Genomic DNA, 17,748 nt, shown 5'->3' with positions numbered 1-17,748 from the left:
CTGACCTTCCCTCCTCTGGCTTCTACTTCCTCCCCTGGATCCTAGCAGTGGGGCAGCACAGCAGGAGGGGTGCCCATGCTGTACATGACAAAGGCAGGAGCTGGTTGCCTGCACTGCAGATGGGCAGCATGTGGGGCTGGGAGGCGAGGGGAGGGGGCTGCTGCTTGTGCAGTGAAGGGGAGCTAGGCTGCCCACATAGCCAGGGAAGGGGGGAAGGGAGCCTGGCAGGGGGTGCATTGGGCTGCCCTTGTGGTAGGAGAGAGCCCAAGGTTGGGAGGCCACATGTGTGGCAAGTGGATCCCTGGCAACGTGGCTGGCACTTTGTGTGGCCCCTGACTGCTCAGAAGCTGGATAGCCATGCCTGATCAGAAGTTAAACCATTTGAAAAACCTACCACATGTTTTCCACATGCTATTTACTTGTTGGATGTTTTTCTGCTTAGACAGTGGAAGCCGACAGACTGTTTCACTTTTCTGTTTAGAATTAGTTTCATTGACAGGTTCTAGGTACTGCAACATGAGCTGGAAAAGACTACTTGTTTAAAAACAGTTACTTCCATTTTAAGTAAATCAAAACCTTCCAACATTTCTACTAGTGTACTATTACAGTTTAAATGTTGACCTCCAAATCAGGTTAATAGAGTGTTTGACAACAGGCTTTTATGCAAACTTTAGAAGGGGATATTTTTCCTTTGAAAATATCATCCATCATTATTAATCTTAATTGCACAATAAAGTCAATTTTCTAGTAACTCAAGGGAAGCTGGGAAGACCTGTTCATCTTGACCCAGAAGAACTACATTTCCCAGACTGCTCTCTAGTCAACTCATGCATCCCTTGTAATGATTCAGGATAGGTTGGGGACTACACTTCCCAGTGTGCTCCTCAGAGACATGCTCTGTGCGGAGATGTTCAAGGCCTGGCACTGGGGGGCTGCTATGTTATGGAGCTGAGCAAGGCATTAATCGAGCACTAGAAAACAAAGACTTACTGCTCTGGAGACCCCAGCAAAGGTTGGCAGAAGGGTTCCGGGAGGTAAGTTATAGCCCAGAGGAGGGGAGGCACAAATTAGGAGTCTGTTTATACTGGGCTGGGAGGTGCCGGGTTCTGGCTGCTGGAAATGCTAGGGCGCTGGTGGAGACAGAATAGCTGGGCTGTGTGATAGGCAGAGCGAGGGCACATGGTGTCAGTGCCTTAAAAGTATATCAGAAGACCGGGCCATCTGCATAGAAGCAGGTGCTGGATGGGGCATGAGCTGATTTTGCCCATGTCTGTGTGTTAAGTTGGACATGCAGTATTTGTCCTCTGTAAGTGTCAGAGGACAGTAATGATCTTCCCTATTACACAGGCAGGAGTTGTGTCATGACTAAGCTCAGATGCTGTTTTGTGTATCACTTTGTCCACCATAGGGTACAATCAGCAGGACAGTTTCTTTCAATGTTGTGGTAATAAAAGTTTACAATAGGTAAAGGTCTCATTTCAGACATATATAAAAATATATATACTGGACTTCTGGCTGACAAACCATTCATTCTGTCCATCCTATAGAGCTCTTAATAGCTACAATCCTGCCAAAGAATGTCTGTACTTCCCCTTTCCTTGGGGTGAACACTGCACATCTGATAAAACCGAATTAGTTGTAAAGCTCTAAAGTACGTTGTCTGGGAAAACAACTAGATTAGGGACCTCTGAGAGGGCAAGTGGATTATTTTAGCTAAATTTTGCAAGTGCTTATTGCTGTCCTATTCAAACAGCTCTGGAATCTGTGAGTGCCGTACAAGGGAGGAAATATTTGTCAAGTGTAATATACAGGCTGTTTGCTGTGGCTCTAGTTTGTTGTTTGTTGTAAAGCAGCTAATCAAGCTGTGAGAGGGAAACTGATAGCAAATTGGATATACACTGCATTTTGCTCAGGCAAATTAACACTGGCTTTGTAGATGACTGCAGCCTTGCAGCGGGATGTAAGGGTCACAGGAAAAAACCCCTAAAAAACAAAACCAACCTCTTGCTTTTTTAATTTTTTCTCAAAATATGTAAAACCACTAATCACATATTAGACCGCCTTTCGCAGTAGCTTCAAGTTGAGTTAAAATGCAGAAACTTTGGTATAGATAATATTTGTATTTATAAGTTCAGTTTTGTGGCCAGCTGCCTCCTGGGGGTGGAGGGATTGGGGAGGGGGGAATAACAACCAAAATGACTTGTATATATTTTGGTAATTTGTTCCAAATTTGGGTCTGTGTTCTATAATTGCATATTTGGCAGTACAAAGCCTGTTTAACTTCAGTGGGACTCTACTGACACATGGTTATGGAGATAAAATTGTATGACTAGGGCCTTAGATGTGTCTGCTACCTACAATATTTGTCATATGCAGGCTTTGTGGACATTGAAAACACTTTAAAATTATAACACTTTATAACTGATCCACTATAACTGTTCAATCTGTCTGCTCTTTCCTACTTAAGTGGAAGCTAAACTACAACATTACCTGTTTCATTCAGGGCATTATGATTAGCTTCACTTACTGGGGACTAGGAATGGATGGATGAAACAGTTGCATCAAATTGGCTGATGTATGCTCCAAGCACCCACCCTCTTGAAACAGTTCAGCGTTACATTTGTCCACAGCCCCAGAAGTCAAAACTTCTTTCGCTGTACAGGCTGTATGTAACTTGATATTGGCTATCAAGGAAGTGCTGCGGTTCAGTGAATCTCTTTTGAGACTTCTTCAAGGCTCACCATTTCTTTTTCTATGCTTTGAATCCCCAAATGTGGCCCCGAACCTTTGCTTGGCATCTCCTTTCTGACACCTCCACAGCTGGTGTGGTGGCATTTGGGGGTTTGCTGGAGAATGCAGAGCTGCCTGCTACCAAGGGGTAGTGGGAAGCCAACGCAAATTGGGGGAAGGTCTGACTTGCTGCGGTGGATGGATTGGGCACAGGGCCTTGAGGTTTACGGGGGAGACCAGTCATCCCACGCCCTTCTGCTGAATCCGACCATGAGGGCCAGCTCCACCCTGCCCCAGCGCAAAGAGGTCTCTCCTAGGGATAAGCGCGGCGCGTGGCTGAGCTGTTAGGGGAACAGCACGCGACTTCAAGTGACCAGCACTGCACGATCCGGAGTGAGGACGGGTGCGGGCCGCGGTTTCTCCCCACGCCTGGGATACAGACCGCTCGGACTCACGGCACTGACGTCGTTCAGTGAGATCAGTTCAACGCCAGCCCGCTTTACACCACACCCGCCAGTCACGACCTCCTGGCCCGGCGGCCTGGCTCGCGTCTTGCCCGGGGCGCGGGTGGCGCCAGGAGGCAGTGCCGGTACGCACCGAGAGCTCACCCGCGTCAGGGCGCAGCGCCCGCCCGCCCTCAGCGCCTGGGCCCCGCCAGAGGCGCGGCCCAGCCCCACCGACATCAACGGCAGCAGGATCCGCGCGGGGCGGGGCGAGTGCTGACTGGCGGGGCGGGGCCTGCCAGCGCCCCGCCTCCTCCTCCGCGGGCGACAGGCACATGCGTGGCGAATACCCAGGAGTGCTGCGAGCGCTGCGCATGCGCTGTGCCGGCTGGGCGCCCCCTGTCGGCTGCCGGGGGGGGGGGCCGCGGCGCCTGCGCACTGGGGCGGAGTCCGCGCCGCCCTCAGTCCACCGACGCGTCCCGGGGAGCGGGACAGCGCCCGCCGGCCTCCCTTCCTCCCTCCTCGGCCTCCGTCCAGGTGCGACCTGCGCGGGGCGGCGGGAGGCCGGTTACTCGCGCCTGTGGCGACCCCGTGTGCGGGAGGAGGGTCCGGGACAGCGGAGCCCGCCCGGGGCTGCGGCGGTGTCCTGCGAGCGGCTCGGGCTGCTCCCGCCGGCCACATCATCACCCGGCGGCGGAGCCCGGCTGTGGAGCACGAGCTAGCGGCGTCCCGCGCGGTCCCGGCCGCCGCAGCCGGGATGGGGCCACTGCCGGGCGCTGCTCTAGCCCGGAGGATGGTAGTCTGAGCGAGGAGGCAGCTTGTCTCTCCAGGGAGATGGCATCGTTGCAGCGGGCCGATGTTCAGGACAGTCTGGGCCAAGTTAGTTTGCTGGACCAAGACCTATTAAATACTCTGAGATGGGTTTTCGACCGTTCCGGTCGGTGGTCCCCGGCGGCCGGACGAGCAGTGGGGAATCCCCTGCACGTCAGCAAAATCGGACGTGCCAGCGGCTTCTCTGCGCCAACTGCATACGCCTGTGGCCTTCCAGAGGACCCCCAGGGTACACCCCCGCCCTAAGTAGTTGCTCAGGGATGTAGGGGGGTAGTTACAAAGGCCAAGGCAGAGATGGAACTGGGACTAGCTTCCCAGATTAAGGAAAATAAGAAGTCCTTTTTTAAATACATAGGGGGTAAAAACAAGGTCCTGGGTAATGTGGGGCCCTTGCAGGACGCATTGGGAAACTTGGTCGTCGTACCGGACGGCAGAGCTAACATGTTTAATGACTTTGCCTCCGTCTTCCTAAGTAGGGACCAGAACAGCCACCTCCCTGGTGGGCCCCCCTTGGGCCTCGGGGGAGGCACACCTGGGCCACGGGTTAGCAAGGATTTAGTCAGGGAGCTTCTGGAGGGGTTGGACGTATTCAAGTCAGCCGGTCCGGATGATCTCCACCCTAGAGTTCTAAAGGAACTGGCCGAGGTCATTGCAAGTCCCCTGGCACAGCTTTACCAGCACTCGTGGTGCTCTGGTGAGGTACCGAAGGACTGGAAGAGGGCCAATGTGGTCCTCCCCTTCAAAAAAGGCAGGAAAGAAGACCCGGGAAACTATAGGCCAGTTAGTCTCACCTCGATCCTAGGCAAGCTGTTCAAGGAAATCATGCTGGCACACATCCAGGAGGGGCCAGCAGGGGACTGCATGCTTAGGGGCAACCAACACGGGTTCATCAGTGGCAGGTCCTGTCAGACCAGCCTTTTACAATCAGATCACCAGATCATTGGCTGCAGGGGTAGCAGTGGATATAGTCTTCCTGGACTTCCGGAAGGCTTTTGACACTGTCTCTCACCCCGTTCTCATTAAGAAACTGGGGGGCTGTGGTGTAGACACCCACACAGTCAAATGGGTCGCCAACTATGACCCAGAGGGTGATAGTGGATGGGTCCTTCTCAGCCTGGAAGGACGTGGGCAGTGGGGTCCCACAGGGCTTGGTCCTTGGGCCCGCACTGTTCAACATTTTCCTCAGTGATTTGGACGAGGGGGTAAAAAGCACCCTGTTCAAATTTGCTGATGACACTAAGATGTGGGGGGATGTGGGCACACTGGAAGGATGCAACAGGCTACAATCAGACCTAGACAGGTTACAAGGGTGGGCAGATGAGAATAGGATGGGTTTCAACACAGACAAGTACAAGGTGATGCACCTGGGGAGGAAAAACTGGCACCATACCTACAGGTTGGGGAACTCCCCTCTTGTCAGCACGGAGGCGGAAAAGGATCTTGGGGTCATCATTGACTCCAAGATGAACATGGGCTGGTAGTGTGGGGATGCAGTCAGGAAGGCCAACCGCACCTTGTCATCCATCCACAGATGCATCTCGAGCAGGTCCAAGGAGGTGATCCTCCCCCTCTATGCGGCACTGGTCAGGCCGCAGCTGGAGTATTGCATCCGGTTCTGGGTGCCGCACTTCAAGAGGGATGTCGACAGCATGGAGAGGGTCCAGAGGAGAGCCACTCTCATGATTGGGGGCAGCAGGGCAGGCCCTATGAGGAGAGGCTACGGGACCTGAACCTGTTCAGCCTCCACAAGAGAAGGCTGAGGCGGGATCTTGTGGCCTGTTATAAACTAGTCAGGGGGGATCAGCAGGCATTGGGGGAGTCACTGTTTTCCCGAGCACCGCCAGGAGTGACCAGGAATAATGGTCACAAGCTGGTAGAGGGTAGGTTTAGGTTAGATATCAGGAGGTGCTACTTCACCGTCAGGGCAGCTAGGATCTGGAACCAACTTCCAAGAGAAGTGGTGCAGGCTCCTACCCCGGGGTGTTAAGAGGAGGTTAGATGAACATCTTGCTGGGATTGTTTGACCCCAGTATTCTTTCCTGCCATGGCAGGGGTTGGACTAGATGATCTGCTCAGGTCCCTTCAGACCCTAGAAACTATGAAACTAAGAGAAATGCAGGTCTCTCAGCTTGAAGGTGGCACAGGAACATTTGGTGCAATTAGTGAGTCGTTAGACCCTACGTGGGAGCTCGACTTAGTGTTGTGTTTTTCATTTGTAGCGCTTGCAGTTCTTGAAGGAAGGGGTCATTAGTTCGGGGTGGACAATTAGTTGGGCCCAGGGGTCACATAGGCTGTTCTGGTGAGCTGTTGCAGGCCAAGTCAGCGTCGCCTCCCATCACAACAACCCACCAGAACTCCCTATGTGGGATGCAGCTCTGGGCGGTGTGTCCAGGAGCGGGTGGGGCAGGCGAGGCTGGGATCACAGGGCAGGGGTGGGAGGCGATGACAGCGCAGGGCCAGGTCAGAGCCACAATCCGCTGCCTGCATGCCCCTGCAACAAGCACAGTTTCTGTGTGACTGTCGGCGCCCCATGATCCTGGCTGCAGATGTAGCTCCCTGCTGACATGGCTCCCCAGAGCTGTTTCTGAGGCCAGGATCTTGGGGCAGTGACAGCATAGGCCTGGGCCAGAGCTGGAAACAACCATTAGGCCTTGTTGGGGAGCCACAGCATCCATGAAGGGGAAAGGAGGGCTACAAGTCCTGCAGAGGAGACTTGAAGGCTCAGGAGGAACTTAACCTAGCTTCCCTTCCCTCGCCTGTCCCCTCTCCTGGACTTGGGCATGCAGCCTGCAGGTGGGTGGTGGCAGCCACAGAGCAGCACGTTTAAGCAATTTTTAGCGATTTGAGCCAGTGGGAAATTCTGATCACTGTCTACCTTAGGAGAAGACAGACTACCCTGCTACTTAGATGTAGGCCAAAGTGGTGCAGAGCGGTGAGGAGGCAGTAGCAGAAGTCCCAGGGAGGGTGCTGTGTCCAGGGCTGGGGGCCAATCTCTGTGGAGACTGACCCCCAGCCCTAGATGCAGCTCCCTACCTGGCCATGCATGGGCTCCATGGAGACCGGCTCCTGGCCCTGGATGCAGAACCCTCACTAGGAGTCCTGCCATTGTTGCTACTCTGCACCGTTGCACCCTACACTTCTCTGTCCCATGCCGAGTTGGCAAGGCATCCTAGGGTGAGCTGCGGGCTGGCACAAGACAGGGGTGCCCCAGTGCCACCTAGCAGGGCCAGAGGACCTACTGAGGGCCAGACCAAAGTGGGCTGTATTTTGCCTACCCCTGCATTAACATGTTACACACAAGGAGACTGAGACAGACAGGTGTGAAGAATTTTATCCTGGGTCATGCACCAAGTTGGTGACAAAGTTGGGAATAGAATAGGGCCCTGACTCTCAATTCAGTGCCATAATTGTTGGGCCACACTGTGCTACTAACAGCCTATGACATAAAAGAAAATATTTTGAGTATTTAAAACACAATTCTGATGTCAGCTTTTATGAGTTTATAATAAACCTGCTTCTGTGGACTCTTGCATGTAGTGCCAGTCACCTGTGGATCATTATCCTGAGCCTCCAGCTGGAGGCAGAGATGGCTTACTCAGACTCCTAACACTGATGACACCTTTTGCTTGGAAGCTTGTTGTAAAACCATATATAACATAGACTTCTTTTTGACAGGTCAGAAATCCAGCATGCTTCCTTTTTACCTGTGCTGTTAAAATTGCTGAGTGTGGCAGAGGTTATTTAGGATACAGTATATTTTTGGAGTAAAATGTGTGCATTTGTCGTATTGTCACTTTTCAGCTCGTGTATTTCATTAGAGGGAGAGAGAGTATATAGTTTGATTTCCCAGCCACTGCACGAATTGTCTTTATATGTTTCATAACTGTCCTTTAGCCTTCATAGCTCTGCTGAGATCTCATGCTTTATGCTGAGCTGATAGCCTCACAGATCTGTAATGACGCTATTTTACATGCACAGTATTTTTTCAGATCTTTGTTTGGTTAAATGTTTATATTAACAGACATCAGTTGTCAGCACTTGGGGTCTGGTATACCCTCTCTGAAACCTAACTCCATATTATGGCCTAGTCGTCATCTGCTTTTTCACCTTCTACTCTTGTTAGAGTTTTTGGCACTCAGAAATATGGACGTAATATCATCATCATCATTGTTGCTTCGTTCACTGCAGTAAGAATGTTTATGCCATGATCCAAAAGTGTGATTACAGTTCACATAAGCTCACCCAAGCTAGGTTCAAACCTGCTAGCTCAGGCAGCAGCAGTAGTGCAGCAGTGCAAGCTTCAGCTTCCAGTTATTTATCTCCGTCTCTGCAGGGCACACTGAAGTCCATGTTTCTGTGATTAGACTGTTCTCCAGGTAGGTAGTTTAATGTTAGCTACATAAGGCACCTTCAGATTGCTGTTGCAATAACACTTTTGGATTGCTGTGTAGATGCGTCCAGGGTCTGTGATTTGTCTGCTCTGGATAAACCTGTGTGTTGTGAGAGAAGGCAGGGTTTGGGTCACCTGACTGATGGCAGTGTGTTGGTCGAGGACTGCGATTTGTTGAGACTGCTCCTAAAATTCTGCACACACCCCTTGAAATTGTAGGAATGTGAGAGGAATGTAGGAGTGTTATATCACTTCTATGGCTGTACATCTTGGTGGTCCTGCACAGATGAAAAAGTAAAAACTGTGTTTAATGTTGATGAAGTGTTACTTACTTGCTTTCAATGTTTTCTGTTCCAAGGAGTTTACTATCTGTCTGAAGTAGAGGTCATGCTTCTGGAGAATGGTGGGTGTACTCGGATTCCACTTACAGTTTCAGAGCGTTTTAATATTCTGAGTTCAGTTGATCATCAGTTACTTGATGTTTAATTGCTTGCTGCTAGACTTCAGAGTTGCTGTTTTGGACTATGCATGATGAAGAGGAAAATGCCGTATTGGTTCCTCAGTAGTGGGCTTTGTTTCTGCTCAGAAGCTTTAATTCCAGTACTAGATCCCTTCAACTATTTTACACTAAGATTTGTCACCAAGGGTTTTTTTTGTCAAAATGTTACCATTCTTATTGATCATTCTTTCACTATCCCACAAGATAAATCTGTTTTAAAAGAGTCACCACGTACCTCAACTAAAATGTTGAGGCTGCTGTGACGGGGTGTAATATTAAGACCAGAGATGCATGAATGGCTTGTCCAGTGGCAAGTCAAGCTCTCCCTGTTTTTAAAAAGAAGTGTGAACCTAGGACATGGGCTTGCCTGTGGACATAGACTGCTCAATTCTCACAGGTTCGCACAGCTCCCTCCTTGGTTGTATGGTACTCTCATGGTACAGTTTGGTCTGGACTTATGTCTTCAGCTTCACTTTTCTTCAGTAGTCCATAATATAAGTTACAATGTAGACTAAAGTCAGGGCATATCTTGTGCCCTTTTGTTATTGGTGCAGCATATCTATGTTAGGCTTTATTCCCCTGTATCTGCCTCCCTATACACCACTTCATAAATCCATAATGCAGACTAGCACTTGACCACTCTGTCATTTGTGGCTTGCACTTTACCTCCTATAGTACCTGGATTTTTTTAAAATGTGAGCTAGATTAGGTCTTTTTGGGTAAAGGACCCTTGGCAATGGTAAAAGGCAGGGGTTTTCAACCTTTTTAAACAACCCCTTCTGTCTCAAAGTTTCAGCTCATGTACCCCTTTATATTTTGTTCTTGTTTTTAATATTACCAGCAGGAGCACACAGAGCCCCCTCAGTGTGGGGCAGCCACATAGGTCTTCACGGACAAGGGGAACCAGCTGCAGCCGTTGTTTGCTGGGCTCGGGTAATAAAGCTGCAGCGCCCCTGGTTGCCCCCGAGCGCAGCCGGCTGCACACATCGCACAGGGCTGAATGGTGTTCTGTGTCACACCTGGCAGGGGCTGCCTGGCTACCAACCCACCCGCCACAGCGGGTCCAAGGAGGTCTTCATGGGGTCCTGACCACGCGGCCTTAGGCGGAGGCTTCACGGGCCTGGGAGTGAGGGACAAGCAGGGCTCAGCAGCAAAGGAAGAAGTTGCTCAAGTGTGAGAGGAAGAAAGTCAGTGAGCACCTCAGCCCCTGAGGGACAGCATGGCTCTGCCCTGCTCCGGGCTGTGCCCTGCGGCTGCGGTGTGGCTAGGCCCAGCTGTGGACATGGGCGCTGCTGGCCACCAATGCTGCACTCTAGCTGGGACTCCTCCAGAGCCCAGCTGAGGAACTGCGCCTCTGCTGCTGCCTGCCCACCCCTCTGGGGCCAGGGCCGCGGGGCTCTGCCAGGCCGGCACACAGCTGTGTGCAAAACCCAAGTCAGAGAAAAGGATGCATTTGACAAGCGTTCAGCTGAGGACCATGGCTTATTTTCCAATATTTTTAAAGTCTAAGCTTCTCCTTATACCAGTCAACCCGGGGTACAAGTACCCCCAGGGGTACTTAGAAAGGTGGGAACGGAGTGTGTCCCGGGTGGGGCACGGCAGCAATGTCTCCCCTGGTGTGTTCCCACATTTCTCCTCTTACCCAGGGGAGAGATGTGTCGGGCACACCACGGCACCTCCCCACCCCCCAACTCCAGCTCGCTCTCCTGACTGTCCTAGAGGCAGGGTCAGCCCAAGAACAGCCCAAGAAATTCTTCCTCAGTCCAGCCTGAAACGATCTTGCAGTAGTTTATGACTGCTCGACCTTGTCATCCCTTGGGGCGCTCTGATGAACAAACGTTCCCCCAGATCCTGGTGGTCACCCCTGATAAACTTATAGGTGGCCATCAGATCACCCCTGAGCCTACGCTTTTCCAGGCTAAAGAGCCTGATGGCTCTCAGCCTGTCATTGTAAGGTCTGTTTTCCTGACCTCTGATCATGTGCATGGCTCTTCTCTGGACACTCTCAAGCTTCTCCACATCCTTTTGAATTGTGGAGCCTAAAACTGGATGCAGTACTCCAGCAGCGGCCTCACCAAGGCTGAGTACAAGGGGAGAATGACGTCCCAGGATTTGCTTGAGAAGCATCTATGGATGCAAGCCAGCGTTTTGGTCGCTTTACTAGCCGCAGCATCACATTGCAGACTCATGTTCATCTTGTGGTCAATGATGACCCCCAAGTCTCTTTCTTCCGTAGTGCTAGCCAGCATAGCACTGCCGAGCCTACAAGGATGCTGCAGGTTTTTCTTCCCAAGGTGGAGAACCTTGCATTTTTCGGTGTTAAACACCATGAGGTTCTCTTCCACCCATTTGCTGAGCCTGTCTAGGTCAGCCTGGATCACCCGCCTGTGTTCTGGCATGGATGCTTTTCCCCAAAGTTTGGTGTCATCGGCGAACTTGGCCAGTCCACTCCTGACTCCAGTGTCCACATCATTAATGAAGATGTTGAACAATGTGGGTCCAAGGACAGAGCCTTGGGGGACCCCACTGGTCACAGGGCACCACAATGAGTGACTGCCATCAATTACTATCCTCTGGGTCCGACCACAGAGCCAATTTCCCAGCCAGCAGATCGTGGTGGACCCAAGGCCACAATTGGCCAGTTTGGCCAAGAGGTGATCATGGGATACCAGATCGAAGGCTTTTTTGAAGTCAAGATATATGACATCAATCACTTCTCCCTTGTCCAGGTGATAGGTCACCTGGTTGTAGAAGGAAAAGAGATTGGTCAAGCAAGACCTACGCACAACAAACCCATGCTGGCTATGCCTTAGGATGTTGGTGTCGACCAGTCCATTAAGGATGGCCTCTTTAATAAACTTTTCTAAGATCTTCGGGATAGAAGTCAGGCCTATAATTAGCCGGATCCACTTTCCTCCCTTTCTTGAGGAGAGGCACCACATTAGCTTTCTTCCAGTCTTCGGGCACTACACCAGAGCACCAGGAGTTTTCAGAGATCTGTGCCAGGGGCTGGGATATGATGCTCTCCAGCTCCTTGAGTACCCTGGGGTGTAAATTGTCAGGGCCGGCTGACTTGAAGGTAACCAGCTTCTCAAGGTGTTCCTTCACGAGGTCAGCATTTATGGAGGGCAGGGGATCTCCCTTACCCGGACCTCCTTGTCCTGTAATGGGCATGGGCGTCCCATGGGACTGATGAAAGACCGATGCAAAGTACCCATTTAATAGGTTGGCTTTTTCCTGGGTGTCAGTTGCCCCATCTGGTTCAGCAGGGGTCCAGTGTTGCCCTTGCTTTTTCTCCGGCTCCCCACATATCTGAAAAAGGACTTTTTATTGTCCTTGATGCCTGAAGCTAGTTGGAGTTCAGTTGCAGCCTTGGCTTTCCTGGTTTGCTCCCTGCAGGACTGGGCCAGTGCAGAATAATCCTCCTTGGAGGTGAATCCCATCCTCCATCCTTTGTAGGCCTTTCTTTTTAGCCTCAGGAGGTCTGCTAGGTCCCTGGAGAGCCAGGGGGGCTGCTGTGTCCTCTTGCTGCCTTTCCTCTGAGATGGAATAGACTTAGCTTGTGCATTGAGGATCACTCCCTTGAGGAGCAACCACTCTTCTTGAACTCCCCTCTCCCTGGGGTCATGGTCCCTTAGGTCCTCACTGACAAGCCTCCTGAGCTTGTCAGAGTTGGTTTTCCTGAAGTCAAGGACTTCTGTGTTGCTGACTGACTTACCAGCTTTACGGTGGATGGTGAAGGTGATCAGCTCGTGGTCGCTGTCTCCCAACTTCCCATCGATCACTAGCTTTTCTTCATACCAGTTTGGATGTTTCTGTTCAGTTCTGCATGTGGAGAAGCCCACAATCATTCTCTCTTGTGGAAATGAATATCCTTGCCTAGGTCCAGCTTTAGTGATATGTTGGCTTTCCAGCTCAGTAGATTTCCCCTGTTGGTTGACAGTAATTTGTTCTGGTGGACAAGAGCTTTCCAGCAGGGATGTAAATATTGTTAAAAAAATGATCTGATCAATCTCCTCTAATCATATCAGTTAATGTTTAGCTGATAATATATACCTAGTCCTGACTGGGGTGGAGGTGTGGTGTCCCAGGCCGGCGTGTGCCCCATGCTGCCCCGCTGCTGGGGAGGGGCTGCAGCCACCTGCCCGCGTTAATGCAGGGAGCCAAGGGCAGCATACAGACCTGGCGGGACATAGTTGCTGCTGCTGCCAAGAGCCACTTCCATGGACCTTTTGGTGGGGTGGGTGAGGGAGTGGCAGCAAACCCCACCCAACAAGAGCCTACATGAAACCGCGGGGGAGCTTTCCCAGCCCACTGCAGGCACTGCGGGGCTGGGAAGGAAGGAGCAGACTAGCTATGTGTACTAATCCCTGTTACCCCACCCCTCCCCTCCTTCTTGCTTCTCCCTGCCTGCCTTGCTGCTTTCCTCCGCATTGCTTCCCTTCCCTGCCAGACTGTATCCTATGCTAAACGTTAACCAGTAATGCATTACTAGTAAAAATATACTTCTTATTTAAACATTGAACCTTTCACATCCCTACTTTCCAGACAAAAATAATTTGCTCAGCAAGAAAGAAGCCAGCCCCATGGAGAGTTTCATATACCGAGGTAGAGTTTTTGAGTTGGAGTGTGTATTTGATGGTGATTCACAGCAGAGAACAAAATATTAGGGTGATGTGCTTATGGTCATCTGTGCTACTAACCAGAGGGTAGCTATGCTTTATACCAAATGGAGCTTGTTTAGGATATATGGCTTCCTCAAAGGCTAGAGGTACTCTGGAAATTATTTCAGTAGCTTTTAAGTCAGAATATTACAATCTTTAAAATGTTAGGGGCCCTGTATCCACTCTTTCATTGTCGATGTATCTGCAAAAGTATTAAATGACCCAGTAGCGAGGGCAAATACTACCTTCTGTTTTGCTGTTTAACTTTGAATTCTGTTTTGCATACAGCTGTGTAAACTGGGAAATCTTTGTTAACATTAGGCCTGGTAATGTTTTTTTCCCTCTCTGTCAGGTTCTGTCGACCTCCTACTTCTCCACAATGAGAGCAATTTTGGTTCTTCTCTTCCCTTGTCCCTGTAGTTGATATTTTTGGAATTGGAGGGGATGCTGCGGTAGAGATGGCAGACAGTGTAAAAACCTTCCTTCATGATCTTGTCAGGGTAAGTCTTACAGTTTCTTGAGTTCAAAATCATTTTCATGGTTCTTTTTTGTTTGAGGTTCTTTTGCATAGGTGTTTTGCATTGTGTTTCAGGCAAAGCAGACATAGGTTCCATTGATATAATCTGTTATGAATAGTCAGTGAGATGACAGCCTATTCTTATAGGCTTCATCTCTTCCTTTTCAGGTATCCAAGAATGGATTAAGAATTGGGTCGTGAGGGTGCTCCAAAAGTATCTTAATTTGATTATCAGCAGGAATTCAGAACATATCTAGCAGAGACTATTGTATTGACAGACCTGGTTAGTGGTTACATCACTGTGTTTGAACTGCAGTTCCCCAATGTAGTTAAGTTCTGTAGTTTAGGTAACCTGCTCCTATACTGTGCTACTTTTCTGCAAGGGTATAGAATAGTGGGGAATGCTGGATCCTACATGTATTGCAAGTCTGAATGGTTTGGTTTTGAGAGACCAATGTGACAGGTAAATTTCCCTAACCTAGTAGTATCTTCTCCAGTGTAAAAGGGACCTAAACCTGGAATTACTCTGTGTCCACTTAGCATAGTGTATTTTGTCTCCCAAAGGAAATACGAGGGTTGATCAAAAAGTTCCAAGACTTAGCCTTTATTTTAAAGAATAGTGTACAAACAACATTTTTATGAGCTGTCCCCTTCAAAGTAATCTCGCCTAGATGATATGCACTTGTCCCAACATTCATGTCACTTTCAGAGCAATGCTGGAAGTCTTCAACGGTGAGTTTTTTGAGTTCCACTTTCACATTCTTATGGATGGTTGGAATGTCATCAAGTCTCCTTCCTTTCAGCTTCATTTTGATTTTTGGGAACAGCAAAGAAATCACATGGGGCAAGGTCAGGTGAATATGGAGGGTGTAGTATCGCAGGAATGTTTTTTTCAGCCAAAAATTCTTGAATGGAGACAGCAGTGTGTGAAGGAGCATTGTCATGGTGCAGAAACCGTCAACCATTTTCACACAGCTCACGGCGGTTTCTTCTAACTTTATCCCTCAATCGAATCAAAACCTCTTTATAAAAGGCCTGATCGATTGTTTGACCACTGGGTACAAATTCCTGATGAACAGTACCCCGACCATCAAGTCTTAGAACTTTTTGATCAAACCACATATTTACAGGCTAGCATTTTGGCAAGTAAAATAATGCTATGTAATAGAGGTGCACAATAAAGATTTTCTTGGCCAGTTATTAACCATCTGATTATTAACCAAGCATATTGGCCGATACTGGTCTGATAATCAATTTAGAGGAGAATAGCTTTGTAGTGTGGAAAGCAGTTCCCTGCAGGTAAGTCTCTGGAGGGGTAGTGGCATGGGGGAGGGAAGGGGTGTGGTGGGGCAGATCAAGGCCCCCACATTGACGGAGGGAGCGGGTCAGGGGCCCCCAGCAAGGGCAGTGAATGGAACCCGGGGGTATGGAGCAGGACGGAGCTGTGGGCAGCTCATCCTGGTGCTTTAAAATGGCGGCAGGGATGCTTGAACTAAAGCTTGTAAAATTAACTTTATTTCAAGTGCTGCCAAAATCATTTTGAAGCACGGTGACACTCTTAGGAGCGGAGCAAGGGTGGAGGCAGGCTTCCCACTGTGGGCTCAGAGCTCTCCGCCCTGCTACTTTTGCCTTGAAAGCTGTGTGTTGGCCAGCTGTCCCCTGCCCATCTAGAAGTGGGAGGCAAAACTTGCTGCCGCCACTGCTACTGGATGGGCAGGGGACCCATGGCTCCCAGGGCAAAGGCAGCAGGGCAGAAGGCCCCGAGCCCACAGCAGGCAGCCTGCCTCTGCCCTGCACACAAATCCAGGGGGGCACATGCACCCCCATGCCATCCCTGAGGGTGCACACAGCATTGGAGAGCCACAGCCCTGTCCCCCACACCTGGATTAGCCACCTGTGGCTCTGTCCTGCTCCCCGCCCTGGCCCCAGGATCCCATTCACTGCCCTGGCTGGGCAGCACCCCAGCTCCACCATGGGGGCCTTGATCTGTCCCCCACCCATGCTCCTGTCCTCCCTCACACTCCTTCCCCTCCATAGAGTTACATGCAAGGTGTTTTTCTCCATGCTGCCCAGCTGGATTCCTAGTCATGTGCATGCTGTGGCTGTGCGCATGCATGCAATGTCTAGGGGTGATAAGGTGCATTATATTTATTGGTGACATTAACGGCTACACCAGTCAAAAATGCTGATAGCTGATAATGTCAATTTTCCTTTTATTAGTGCTGCTCCGATATGGCACTGATATATTGGTGCATCTTTACTATGTAAGCTGATGAGAAAGAGAATCAATTTGTCATTGGTATAGTTACTAAGAAGCAGTCATAATCCTGGTAGAGGTTGTAATTTAGTTGTATTCTGAGTTAGGGGTCCCATAGACACAGTTACTATAAAGCGCGCAGGTTTTTTCTTGAACTGTAGCACTAATGATACCATAGCAAACTCTCCTTCGACAAAAATTAACATTATAGAGTCTATTAATGTGCTTTTAATGAGTCCACTAATTGATTTTTAACTATAATAAGACTTTGCTTAAATGTAATACTTTCCTCATCTCTGGTACCTTTCCTTTGGCATGCTCCATGTGTTTCACAAACATTAGTGAATTTAACATGATTGCATCACTACTGAGGGTGTATGATAGGGGCAGGCAAAATATGGTCTACAGGCCAGATGCAGCCCGCCAGGCAAGTGCCTATAAATTTACTCTATCTGGCCTGGCCTCATGCTGCTCCTATTGTGTTAGCGTGGGGCCGAGCCCTGCTCTCTCCTGCTGGGGCACTCCATGCTGTGCTCCCACCTTCACCCACAGGAAGGCCCTGACTCTGGCCTGCAGGTAAGGAAGTGGCAGTGGTGGGCAGGGCAAGTGACAGCGTGCAGGGGAGGGGAAGTGGCAGCAAGTGGGCAGATGGGAGGGAAGCAGCAGCTGGGCAGGAGCACAGGCCTTGCGCTGGTACCCTAGGGTCGGCTGGGGCCAGTGGAAGCCCAGGGCGTGGCAGAAGAAGTGCAGAGCCCAGGCAGATGGGGTGCAGGGTCCACCAGGCTTTATCATGCAGGGCTCCCCAGGGCTGACATACAGTTCCCAGGTTTTCTGCCCAAGCTGCTCTCCTCTGTGGGGAGCTCGACCTGCTCTCCTTCCGGAGGGAGCTTTGCATGATGGAGCCGGCAGCCTGGCTCTGTCACTGCCACGTGCAGGTCATGGGGGACAGTGGGAAGCTCTGCACTATGTAGCTGGGCTGGCTCCTCCTTTCTCCCTGCTGCCCTGGCCAAGCCCCATGACCTGCACTGCCAGCTTCATTACATGGCGCACCCCCTGGCGGCACAGGACTTGGGCAGAGAACCCAGAACTGCATGTAAGCCCCATGCATTGGAGCCGGCAGCCCAGTCATGTTCAGTCCTGGGACTCGCCGGGACTGTGCGCTGCCAGGGGGCTCCTCCTGCTGCAGGCTGTGAGTGCTCCAAGGGCCTGCTATCTGTTGGCAGCAGGGGCTATGCGCAGAGGAGGGACGTTTGGAGTGGGGGATCCACATGCACACCCGACTATACACACACACCCGCACCCCCAGCTACACCCACCATACAGACCCTTCCCATCCACACACCCAATCCTCCCACATCCCCCCATAACCACCCACACATCCCCCCAGAAATCCCTTACCCACCCCCTCATACCTCCC

The 17,748-nt window shown here is 50.6% G+C and overlaps 1 protein-coding gene across 2 annotated transcripts in view; it reads left to right on the top strand.

The window, feature by feature from the left end:
* The first annotated feature begins 899 nt into the window (after positions 1-899).
* The window catches only part of EI24 (EI24 autophagy associated transmembrane protein), a 37,987-nt gene continuing 21,138 nt past the window's right edge, over positions 900-17,748 (top strand). Inside the window, exons 1-2 of one of the 2 annotated variants that reach the window (XM_090027345.1) lie at positions 900-1,034; positions 13,910-14,057. In XM_090027345.1, coding sequence (XP_089883471.1) covers positions 14,016-14,057 — 42 coding nt within the window. In that variant the 5' untranslated portion in view covers positions 900-1,034; positions 13,910-14,015. Of the gene's footprint in view, positions 1,035-3,586; positions 3,711-13,909; positions 14,058-17,748 lie in introns of those variants that run through there. The other variant, XM_090027346.1, reaches the window with a different exon arrangement.

The sequence above is a fragment of the Crocodylus siamensis genome, chromosome 14, assembly GCF_052110815.1.
Source record: "Crocodylus siamensis isolate JL-2025a chromosome 14, ASM5211081v1, whole genome shotgun sequence".
Taxonomy (NCBI): domain Eukaryota; kingdom Metazoa; phylum Chordata; order Crocodylia; family Crocodylidae; genus Crocodylus; species Crocodylus siamensis.
The sequence above is the reverse complement of the archived record's forward strand: the minus strand, read 5'-3'. Positions and strand labels throughout refer to the sequence as shown.